This window comes from Spermophilus citellus, assembly GCF_964194105.1.
Source record: "Spermophilus citellus genome assembly, chromosome: 14".
Taxonomy (NCBI): Eukaryota; Metazoa; Chordata; class Mammalia; order Rodentia; family Sciuridae; genus Spermophilus; species Spermophilus citellus.
The window spans coordinates 72,235,293-72,248,129 of NC_138194.1; the positions used below are offsets into that span (position 1 = coordinate 72,235,293).

The 12,837-nt window shown below is 42.1% G+C and overlaps 1 protein-coding gene across 4 annotated transcripts in view; it reads right to left on the reverse strand.

Annotated features, from left to right (window-relative positions):
• DPYS (dihydropyrimidinase) overlaps nucleotides 1-12,837 on the reverse strand; it is a 74,546-nt gene that overhangs the window by 16,879 nt on the left and 44,830 nt on the right. Inside the window, exons 8-9 of one of the 4 annotated variants that reach the window (XM_081266593.1) lie at nucleotides 11,937-12,094; nucleotides 2,790-4,266 (exon numbers count right to left, since the gene is read on the reverse strand). The exons of 2 other annotated variants lie outside the window; for them this stretch is intronic. In XM_081266593.1, the coding sequence (XP_081122719.1) occupies nucleotides 3,986-4,266; nucleotides 11,937-12,094 (439 nt within the window). In that variant the 3' untranslated portion in view covers nucleotides 2,790-3,985. Of the gene's footprint in view, nucleotides 1-2,789; nucleotides 4,267-11,936; nucleotides 12,095-12,837 lie in introns of those variants that run through there. One more of the 4 variants, XR_014018832.1, reaches the window with a different exon arrangement.

The window sequence follows — 12,837 nt, forward strand, 5'->3', positions numbered from 1 at the left end:
TTTGGTGCTAGGAACGGAACTCAGGACTTCACACACACCATACAAATGCTCTATCACGAGCTCCACCCCTGCCCCAGTCCAAGTGTATTATAATGATGTCTTGAACAGGCTCATTTTTCTTATTTGACGCACACTTAAAAGAGAAACCAGTATAGCAGCACAATTCACAATAGCTAAATTGTGGAGCCAACCTAGATGTCCTTCAGTGGACGAATGGATAAAAACAAAAAAATGTGGCATTTATTACACAATGGAATATTACTCAGCAATAAAAAAGAATAAGATCATGGTATGTTTCAGGGAAATGGATGGCATTAGAGAAGATTATGCTAAGTGAAGTTAGCCAATCCCCAAAAAACAAATGCCGAATGTCTTTTCTGACATAAGGGGAGTGACTCAGAATGGGGTTGGGAGGGAGAGCAAGGGAGGAAGATTACCTCTAGGTAGGGAATAGGGGTGGGAGGGAAAGGGTAGGAGAAAAGAAATAGCATGGATGGTGGAAGGAGACCCTCAACATTATATAAAATACATGTATAAAAAGTAAAAATAAAAAAATTGACAAATGCTAAAAATAAATAAATAAATAAAAATAAAAGAGAAACCGGGTGGTTTGATCCTCAGCACATAGTAAGTGTTTTATAAATATGAAGTGATCAAATAAAAGGATCGCATGATTGTCTTTCTATTTGGTCAAGTTGATTTCATTTCCTGCTTCTACTGTCCTCTGGGACATGCCTGAGTTTTGAAAAAGAACACTACATTAAATGGGAGGTAAGTATCCAGGATATAAGTTCTATTGGGAACTTAACATTTCTGAGACTGTATAAGTTAATTAGTAATAAAGGAATAAGTAAAATTTTATAATTATCATTCTTAGTTGTATCTTATCAATTTATACAAACACTTGTTCATCAATACTAGCAATACTTGGAAATGTATAATAATAAGCATAATAAGTATACAGTTAGATTTTATTCCTCCATTTACCCAATGTTAATGCTGACTGGAACTGTTTAAGAATTTGCCCAAGTTCAATAGCCAATGAATCTCTGAAAGGTTGGAAACTATTTTCAGCCTTTTAAGAATACTGCTAACCAATGGTACAAAATAGAGGACACAGAAACCAATCCACAAAACTACAACTATCTTATATTTGATAAAGGGGCTAAAAGCATGCAATGGAGGAAGGATAGCATCTTCAACAAATGGTGCTGGGAAAACTGGAAATCCATATGCATCAAAATGAAACTGAATCCCTTTCTCTCGCCATGCACAAAAGTTAACTCAAAATGGATCAAGGAACTTGATATCAAATCAGAGACACAGCGTCTGATAGAAGAAAAAGTTGGCTACGATCTACATACTGTGGGGTTGGGCCCCAAATTCCTCAATAGGACACCCATAGCACAAGAGTTAATAACCACAATCAACAAATGGGACTTACTCAAACTAAAAAGTTTTTTCTCAGCAAAAGAAACAATAAGAGAGGTAAATAGGGAGCCTACGTCCTGGGAACAAATCTTTACTCCTCACACTTCAGATAGAGCCCTAATATCCAGAGTATACAAAGAACTCAAAAAATTAGACAATAAGATAACAAATTACCCAATCAACAGATGGGCCAAGGACCTGAACAGACAATTCTCAGAGGAGGACATACTATCAATCAACAAGCACATGAAAAAATGCTCAGCATCGCTAGCAGTCAGAGAAATGCAAATCAAAACCACCCTAAGATACCATCTCACTCCAGTAAGATTGGCAGCCATTAGGAAGTCAAACAACAACAAGTGCTGGAGAGGATGTGGGGAAAAGGGTACACTTGCTCATTGTTGGTGGGACTGCAAATTGGTGCAGCCAATTTGGAAAGCAGTATGGAGATTTCTTGGAAAGCTGGGAATGGAACCACCATTTGACCCAGCTATTCCCCTTCTCGGTCTATTCCCTAAAGACCTAAAAAGAGCATGCTACAGGGACACTGCTACATCGATGTTCATAGCAGCACAATTCACAATAGCAAGACTGTGGAACCAACCTAGATGCCCTTCAATAGATGAATGGATAAAAAAAATGTGGCATCTATACACAATGGAGTATTACTCTGCATTAAAAAATGACAAAATCATAGAATTTGGAGGGAAATGGATGGCATTAGAGCAGATTATGCTAAGTGAAGCCAGCCAATCCCTAAAAAACAAATGCCAAATGTCTTCTTTGATATAAGGAGAGTAACTAAGAACAGAGTAGGGACGAAGAGCATGAGAAGAAGATTAACATTAAACAGGGATAAGAGGTGGGAGGGAAAGGGAGAGAGAAGGGAAATTGCATGGAAATGGAAGGAGACCCTCAGGGTTATACAAAATTACATACAAGAGGAAGTGAGGGGAAAGGGAAAAATAATACAAGGGGGAGAAATGAATTACAGTAGAGGGGGTAGAGAGAGAAGAGGGGAGGGGAGGGGAGGGGGGATAGTAGAGGATAGGAAAGGCAGCAGAATACAACAGACACTAGTATGGCAATATGTAAATCAATGGAAGTGTAACTGATGTGATTCTGCAATCTGTATACGGGGTAAAAATGGGAGTTCATAACCCACTTGAATCAAAATGTGAAATATGATATGTCAAGAACTATGTAATGTTTTGAACAACCAACAATAAAAAAATTATTATTTTCTCAAAGAAAAAAAAAAAGAATACTGCTATATGTGATCCTGTTGTAAGAAGGTTTAAAAAGAAAAACTTGTGGTACATTTCAATATTTAATTGGTAGATAGTTTTCAACATGAAATATGATGGATATCATCATGTGGTTTATGAAATTATTGCAAAGCATTATTTAAAATCTATTCATTCATAATGCAATATGAGAGAGGTGATCCATTAATGGAAAGAACACAAGTTCAAAGTCACACATCTTTGTAAGGACATCTGTCATTCCTTTGATGATACTTCCCCTGGGGAATTGTCCCCAAGGCAGAAGCCAGAAACAGGACTTCACAGACTCCCAGGCATGAGACCAGAGCTTCTCCAAAATGGTGCCCATTTGTGTGGTGAGTTGCTGACTCAAGAATCAGGTGCCACTCCATGTTGGTGAGGGTGAGAGGGATAACCCCTGTGATGAGTGACAGCTGTGACCAGGCTCTAGCAGTAGATGTAGGTCCTGAGCAGTGAGGCCATTGCTGGTGTGTGTGTCCAGTGGCAGCAGCCGTGTTCTCTGCTGTCCCTTTCATCCTGGGTCATTGGTCCTAGCTGCATGACCTCTCAGCGAGGTCCTCTGGCCTGCCCGGAGATTCTGTGAGCCACTGAGTATCTTTTGATATTTTGTTTAATCATCTAGAGTGGATTTTGTCTACTACAACTAAGAATCCTGCCAGATACATCTTTTCCCCTTGACTTTCACACAAATATCTTTTTATGATCATCTCAAAGGATAAATCTGAGGCCTTTCTTGAAGGTGAAGTGTGAGCCTGACTACCCTCCAGGCATCATCCCTGAAGAGGCTCTGCACAGAGGGGAGTGCTGACCAGTGCCTCTCGATCCTGTCTGCAGTGCATGGGAACAGACCCATCCTTTTCCAAACTTTCCCTGTATCTTTATTTCACTGTAAAGAAACATCCTCCAGGTGTTTGAAGTTCTCAAAGGGGCTCTCACTGATGTAACCCAGGTTCAAGTGTGAAGGCCAAGGTCAGGCATATATAACCTCCTCTGCAGAGCTGGTGGGCCTCATGTCATGTCATGTGATGAGTGGACTGTGCTTTGAATGCTGAGACCACCTCGGATGAAGACAAGCACACACGGGAGATTGAGCTGCAGGGATGACTCATCTTTGCCACAAGGTTCAATAGCACTGGGGGATGACTGGAGCAGCTGTCATGTGAGTAGCACGTTGGAGCTCTTGAGCAGGCCACATGCACCCTCCCGTCCTGGAGCATGCAGGTTAGCGGGCACTGCACCCTCAGCACCCGTTCTCCCTTCCTCTGGTCTCAGCAACACAATTTTCCTTTAAGAAACTTCTTTCCTCCTTTGGACATAATCTGACAGGAGGACTCCATGTCCTCTTGTTCCCTAACAAAGAGATAGGCAACTGTGTGCTCGTCCCAGGAATCAGAATCTTCAGCAGAGTGACAGAGAGAACTGAAAGTAACTGGAGGGTGCAACTCTGGATGCAGAGCAGGCTGCCCAGGGCTCTCTTGGGCTCCGGCATTCCAAAGCAGAGCAGTGATTGCCTTTGGTCTCTGAGCCTCCCACCAGACTCTGTTTTTACCTAGGTGAGTACAAGTTAGTTATTATGGTTTGCAGTTAAAATTTGGGCTCATGGAGACTTTGTCCTTTGGAAAATAATTCCCTTAATGAAGAGCCCATGTATACCCATGTTTATTGTGGCCCTATTCACAAATTCCAATATAGGGAGCCATCCCAGGTACCCATCAACAGATGAATGGATAAAGAAAATGTTACACACACCCCCAATGGAGTATTATTTAGCCATAAAAAGAAGGAAGTATTGTTATTTGAAGCAAAATGGATGGTGGAACTAGAGGACATTGTGTCAAGTGAAACAAGCCAAACACAGAAAGACAATTACCACATGTTCTGTCTCATATGTGGAAACTACAATCTGTTGACCTGAAGGTAGAAGAGTGATGACTAGAGATTGGGAGAGGTGTGAGGTGGGGTAGGAAAAGGGAGGTTGGATTTGATCAGTGCCCACCGTATACATGTGTGGAAACATCACACTGAACCCCATTAATAGGTACCATTAACATGTGTTAATTAAAAGAAAAAGAGCCCATGGGTGTCTCTGAGGCAGGGTAGGGTCCCAAAAGCCTGTGATTGTAAAAGAGGCCAGAGGATCTTTTCAAAAAATCTGCCAGCAGGATAGGTGCAAATGTGGAATGATGCTCTGATTCCATTTGTAAGCAAACATGAAGAGGAACTGCAAGATTCATTATCAAATATTTTTCGGTTCTAACAATATGCAAATCAGTTGAGAAGAGAGGCATTTGTGAGAAATCACTGGCTGGGTAGCTAGGATGCTGGCCTGCCCCCCGTGGTGACAGGAAGAACACAGAGTGGTAAGAGCCATTCTGTGCAGTAAATGAAGCTGGGGTCCCTGGACCATCCACTCCCCATTAGCAGATTCACAGGAAGCCTGTCCTCCATGGTCACTCTGCCCCAGGGAAAAGCTGCTCTCTGTCAAGCTCACTGTGAGTCTGTATCAGGCACATCACAGGCACGTCTCACTGCAGAGGGGTGTCACGGTTGTCTTACTGAGTCCCAATTATAGCACACACACATCTCCAACGCTGATGCTGACAGGGAAGCAGAGGCCCCAAAGATGACATTCAGCTATTTTCCAACTTAGTCAATAGCTTTGATACCACTCACGTCAGAACTGCAGAAAAACATTTTGTCCCTTTGCAAATAGCTTTCTATCAAAGAGCCATGTGCGCTTATAGATGAGAAAATCACTGAAACTCAGCCAGAAGGAGACTGCAACACCTTCCATGTGCATTCAGAGAGAGGGCTGTGGAAGGGAGGAGAATTTCTTCGAGCAATGTGGGTCTCCCTGACCCCAGAGAAATGACTTGTCTAGGTATTTGTTGTATTCTTTCCAACTCAGATTCTTTTTTTGTCTAGTTGCCATGAGAACCAAAATGAAAAAAGAAAAAAAGTTAATAGAATCATCTCAAGGCTATTAGTAGCATCTTTATTTACCTCATTTCTCTATATTAGGTTATGGATGCCTGCACATTCAACAGGAAAGCAATAGTTCATTCTTAAATCTCAACATTATATGAGGTAGGCATGGTTATTATTCCTATGTGATCAAGGAGGATGATGAGATACAAAAAGATTAATAACTCATTTATGGTATATAGCTGAGGTCTGAGTGTGAGTTATGATTCCACCTGAGCCTTTTGCTTTGATACCACCACTAGACAATACTGTCTTTTTAAAGCTTAATGGAGGGCCACCGGAAGAGCACCCAGTTAATGAAAACATTCTTTATACCCAGAAAACAAACAGGAGGCAACTTGATTTTCTATTCCCTGGTGTTTCTTGGTCAGTTTTTTGTTTTGCAGCAGAGCATTGAAGATGCTATTAAAAAAATTCCTTAAACTGAAATTGACCAGTCATTCTCAATATGATCTCACTAGGAGATATTTTTTGTGATGTGTGTTCCAACTGTCTATTTCAAACTACCTCTTCTGTCGATTTCTTGGACGTGACAAGTTATATAAATGCAGAGCACAGCAGCCACATCTCTGGAAATGCTAACTGGTGCTACTTCAAGTACACTGTCATTATTAAGCAAAGTTGCTGCTTACTGCATCCATCAATCTTCCTCCCTCTATTCAGACTTCTACACTCGCCTCCTATGGAAGAGAAAATGGGAATTGCTTCAGCCACATTATTAAATTTAAATTGAACAATAACTTGGAACTCTATTGGTGCTCAGTGGATGACAAAACATTTAATGTAGGTTCATAAAAATGCTGCCCAAACATTGACTAAAAGGAATAAAGTGATCATGTAACCTGGCTATTTTGTCCTTGGAGCTGTGTGATGTAGGTCATGGATGGTGGTATAGATCATGGTTAGATAAACTGGATTTAGACACCAGAGGTGACCTTGGGGGTAGGTACCATGTCCTTCATCCATATGCCTCACAAAGGACTGGCAAATAGAAGGTATTTTGTATACATATTTGTTCATCTGAAAATAGCTTATTAGCAAATTTCTGGATTATTACTGAACATAAATATTGCATGTTCTATACATGAGTTTTCAGAAAGTGGGGAACTAAACATAATTTAGTGTCTTGAATGAACAGGAATTAAATGTGAATCAGCTAAGCTAGGATGATCCAGGAGGTATGTCCTGTGAATACTAAGCAGGTAGGTGATCACAGGTATGGGATGATGATTGGCTTTTGGAAAGCTAAGCTATGGGCCTGGCATATGGGTAAGAGTTCAACATAACTTTCTAGGGTGGTGAGTGGCCTGGGTCTTATAATTTTATTATAAATTTATATAAAAATCCTATAAATTTATTATAAGATGATGTTGCTTGACAGACTCTATGGATACCAGTCAAGCAGAAAATGATGTTGATTTTCTGCATAGGAATATGTTGGGTAAAATCTACCCAATGCCCTTTCTGAAAATAATGAATGCTCCAGGTACTTTATTATGTTCAGTTCTAACTCCAGGTTTTAGGAAGGAAGAGGAGTAACTGAAATATGAAGAGGGAAGAGAGGCAGCTCTCAACTGAAGGGATGCGAAAGAGAAGCTGGATGGCAGAAAGGTCTGAGGGCTTCTAAACTCTTTTAAACATTTTTTTTGAAAGGAAGAAGATGACCTATTTTCCCTGCATCCCTACTGAAATAAAGAGAGTTGGTAAGCATAATCGCTGGCAGATGAGATGTAGTCTGACACTGGAAAATAACTTCTTGACAATCAGGGAGTGTGATATGACAGTGAAAGGAGAGGGAAAGTATGTGGCCAGGCCAGACAACCATGAAATCCAGGAAGCTGAAGGACTGTGTGACATCCAGAGATGGGCTGCTGTGCCCCTGCAAGAGTCAGAGAGCTTCTCGCCCTGGGGCCCTGAGAATTGAGACTGGCCGCTAGCATTCCTGAGAAGGCGAAAAGGCAAATGGAACCCTACTTCCAAGTCACAAGTGAAGGGACACACAGAAACTCACCAAATTCACAGGAAGTCACCAAAAACATTTTCCTGTAATAACTGTAAAAATATTTATGGGTTCTCTGTGCTAGGCATTTAAAGCATTATCTTATTTAATTCCCCTAGTATGCACATATCAATATCAATGTTATTATTATCCCTATTTTATGCATGAGAAAGCCAAGACTGGAAGATGTTAAATTGTGTAGGACATAACCAGCACATGGCAAAGCTAGACCTTAAACTTAGGTCTGTGAAGAAGACTTCCCTTTAATGACAAAAAGAGCTGTTTTAACCTCCATACAGGGTCTGTACCAGCACTATGGTTGTATATTCCTGCCATGGCTAGGAAGGTCTCACCTAATGCTGACTGCTAAAAAGCCATCTGTCAAGCTGGGCATGGTGGTGCTTGCCTGTAATTCCAGCTACTTGGGAGGCTGAGGCAGGAGGATCACAAGTTTGATGCTAGCCTGAGCAATTTAGTAAGTCCTTGTCTCAAAATAAAATTTTTAAACATCTGGGATATAGCTCAGTGTTAAAGTGCCCCTGGGTTCAATACCCAGGGCTGGTGGGGATTGGTGAGGGAAAAGAGCTATCAGTCAGTTTTAAATTGATAGAGCCACTTAGGATCTAAGTGTCTAAATGGAATTCCTTTAGACTCTTCTAAACTTGAAAACTGTGCTATGGAAAAACACAGACAAAGAACTATCAAGGCCTAAAGTTTTCCTTATTGTCTTGGTGTGAGCTAGATCTCAGGATGTCTGTCCATCAGAGGAGCTGACCTTGGAGGTTTAATGAGATTAATTCAAAATCTTCAAATCTCTAAAACAGGGGTTGGCACTATAGCCCTCAGTCCACAGTACAAATCCAGCCCACAACCTGATTTTGTATATAGAGTTTTATTGGCACACAATCACCTCATTCACTCACCTATTGTCCACGGCAGCCTTTGCACTAGAACATCAGCCTTGAATCATCAACAGAGATCCTATGGGCCACAAAGCCTAAAAATGTACTGCTACCCCTTTGCAAAAAGAGTTTGCTTTTCTTCTGCTCCAAGTGTCTCCAGTGGCAAAGACAGAACAAAACAAGACAACAACACAAGGCTCTTGGGGGAGTAATTGTAAGACCTAAAACCTGACATGTGAGAAAGCCACAATGAAGAAAACTCATCAGGTAAGGACAGAAAGGGAGAGAGAAAGAGGCGGAGACAAAGAATTAAAAGAGCAGAAAGGAAGGCAAAAACACAACGTGACCAAAAAGTTGTGGGGATGTGTTTTGGTCAGCTCTTTTGCTGCTGGGACCAAAAGACTTGATAAGCCCAGTTTTTAGAAGAGGAAAGTTCCGGAGGTCTCAGTCCACAGATGGCTGACTCCACTGCTCTGGGCCCAAAGTGAGGCAGAACATCATAGCAGAAGGGAGAAAGCAGCTCAGGACAAGAAAGTCAGGAAACAGAGAACTCTGCTCATCAAGGACGAAATATAAGACCCAAAGGCACACCCCCAGTGACCCACCTCCTCCAGCCACATCCTACCTGCCTGTCGTGACCACCCAGTTAATCTCTTCAATTGGATAATTTCACCTGTGAACTTCCTTGCATAAATATCTAAACCATAACAGGGAAGGACACACGGGTGGCAGTTCCAACAAGTTCAAGGCAAGGAAGAGGCACCTGATGTATTCTGAGTACATTCGCGTACATTGCCTCATTTAATCTCTCAACAACACATATTGCTCTTTCCATTTAATCAATGAGGAAACGGAGCTCATAGAGGTTGAGCAACTTTCTGGGAGTCGCCTGGTGTGTAAGTGGTAGGGACAGAAATCAAATACAAGTAGGCTGGCCCTTCCTCTCCCTGGTCACTGCACCCCTTCTCAGGGATGAAAGTGCTATGTTTTCACTTATTGCAAAGATCTCCAGAGCACTTGGGATTTTCATAGTAATTATCTGCTTTCCACGCAGGTGAGAACCCGATGACAGCTGATCATCTCCCACAGCCGCGGCATACTCCAGCATGTCATCGACCCTCCTAAAATAGAGCATCATTCTGGAGCCTCTGTCAGAGACAGGAGCGCAGCCTCAGAGTACCAATTAGAAATAAAGTCGTATGGCTTGAGCTTAGCCCAACCCAAAAGACATATGCTTTTAGGGAGCAGGATGAGGTGTCAGTTCACAGGACACCGGAGCTAATGTGGTCACTGTGGTCACCCCAAGTAGGTGCAAGGCTCAGAGTCCCAGGTGGTGATGCTGAAAAGGTGCAGAAATGCAAACTGTGAACCTGACTCAGCTTCTCCACCAAGGATGCCTCAGGGCAAACTCCTGGCTGAGGCGGGAAGGGAGAGCCATGCTGGAGAGTCTGACAAACTATCTGCCACCATCAGACACCCAGAGAGCCACTAACTTGAGCAGACAGGTAATAGCAGCCAAGTTTATGGGATGCTTAAAATGCAGGACTCTGTTGCAAAGAATTTCTTTATCTCAACTCCCTGACTCCACAGAGCAGCCTTTAATCTGGGTATTATAATCATTCCCATTTCACAGATGAGGGCATTAAAGCAAATCAAGGCAGAGCAGCTCAGCTGAGTTACAGTGTAGTAGGTGGAGGGTTGATTACAAACCCAGGTGGCCTGGATCCAGACACCAAGCCTTAACCCCTGTGCTACAGCAGTCCCTCCCTCCTGCCCTTTTGGGAAGCCATAAAGCTCTGCAGCCCTGCTGAGAATCCCAGCTCTGTCCTTTCCAGCCATGTGAACTGGGGTAAATGACTTAAGTTTCTGAACCTCGGTGCCTTCATCCTTAAAACACAAGCCCAAATTGAAAATGGCACCTATACCTCAGAGGGTGGAAGGAGGTACTTCACTAAGTACATTATCTGCTGACACACCTCCTGGTGTAAGGAGGGGTCCAGGTCTGCCACACTCACCCTCCTCTGCATCCTCTTGGGCCAGGTGAGTGTTTGGCCCAATGGCTAAGGGCAGACACCCATAACACACCACTAAGGGCATAGGAACAAGAACCTTCACAGGTCTCCATCTGTCTCTGGGGGCTCCAGCTCATGCTTTTGGCTCATGTCACCCCATCTTCCTCCCTGGCTACCTGCCCTCTGAACCTCAAACTCCAGCAGCAGATGCAAAGGCCGCACCTGGGGGTGACTCGAGCCCTCACGACTGTGGAGGGTCAATAGACATATATATATCTATATGTCTATTATAGTTTGGATGTGAGCTGTCCCCCTAAAGATCATGTGCAAGACAATGTAGGGTTTAGAGGAGAAATGATCGGGCCACGAAAACCTTAATCCAATCAGGGAACTGATATAATGATGGGATTAACTGGGAGTTGAAGGCGGGTAGGGTGTGGCTGGAGGAGGTGGCCACTGTGGGGGGGGCATGTCTTCAGGGTATATATTTAGTGAGCTGAGCTTAGTCTCTCTGTCATCTGATCATCATGTGAGTGGCTTCCTCAGCCGCACACTTCCACCATGATGTTCTGCCTAACTTTGAGCCCTGAGGAATGCAGCCAACTGTCTATATACTGAGACCCCTGAAACTCTGAGCCCTCAAATAAACTCTTCCTCCTCTAAAATTGTTATGGTCAGATCTTTTAGTCCCAGCAGTGAGAAAGCTGACTAAAACCATGTCTATGCCTGCATATGTTTATACACACACAAGCACACAAGTATTTCTACTTCTCTAAACCCTCACTAATATATCCTGGATGGTTTACTCTGGGATAGTTGCTCACAGAATCCATGTCCCTCCCTCACCTTCCTTCCTTCCTTTCTTCCTTTTAAAAAAAATTTTTTTTGAGACAGGGTCATCCTATATTGCCCAGGCTGGCTTGGGATTCCTGGGTTCAAGTGATGCCCTGACCTCAGCCTCCCAAGTAGCTGGGATTACAGGTGTGCACCACCACACATGACTCAGGATCTCTCTTTCTTTGTCTTCTGGGATACAAAAGCATTTGCCCTTGACATCTTCATTTGCTTTTCTTATATTTACTAACAGCATCTCAGTGGCTGGAAGCTATGGTCAAGGTCACCTTTGATAAATATGATGATGATAAATAAAAATATCCAGCTTCATCTTCCCCTCACTGCATATTTATGCATTAATTCCTGTGTTAGATGCTCTTCATATATTATTTTATTTAAATCCTAATTATAACTCTTCAGAAGCAGTATTTTTGATACTTATTTTATAAATAAAGAGACCGAGGCTCAGGGAAGCTGAGTAACTCACCTCTAGTCATAAATAAGAGTCTATGTGACTTCAATACCAAGTGCTTAGCACTGTATATTGCTTCCCAATGCAAGTGATCCATGCAGAGTGCAAGTCTGGAGTTCAATGCATATTTATATGAAATTCTGCTCCATCTTCTTCCAGAAATACTAGAGTATCTTAAAAGGGAAACATAATGCATGATAGGATAATTAGGGATAAAAACAGATCAGCAAAACTTTAGAAGAGGGTTCCAGGCACCTGTGCGTAGCTGAATTTATGTCTACACCGGAGAATACACTCATCAGCACCCATTTCTATGCAAAACCTTCCCCCCAAACAGGCAAGCAAAGAATGAATCAAATTTAAGGCATATTGTCATGTTTTCTTTTAGGCCTTGCACAAAATTTATTTCTCATAGGTACCAGAAATGCAATAAACAAGGCAGGGGAAGACTAGTAGATTTGCCACATATTCTGGCATTAGAAACACTGATATATTAAAAACAAAACAACTGGGGTCTTTTATCATATAACTGAAAGCCATTCTTGCATCATTAAAGTTTTTTCTTGTCTCTGGCTTTTCTGAAGTAATAAATGAGGTAGAATTACTAATTAGCCTTATAAAGTCACCATACATAAAGAAAGAGGTTCTAAGAGATAGGTTTCCTAAGTCCAGAATTTTAAGATCACTATTTCACAGCTCTAATCTACCAATTCTGTATAACCCTATTCACTTCTGCCTTGAGGGGGAAAAAAAGAAAGAAAGAAAATGGAGACATCATCTTGGTAGAAGAATGTAGAAGGTTCCTTTCCATCTATGGCTGTATCATTGACTTGTTCATTTAGTAGGTGTTTATTGATCACCTACTCCATGCCAAGCACCATTCTAAATGCTACAAACAAACAGTGAGCAAACAATG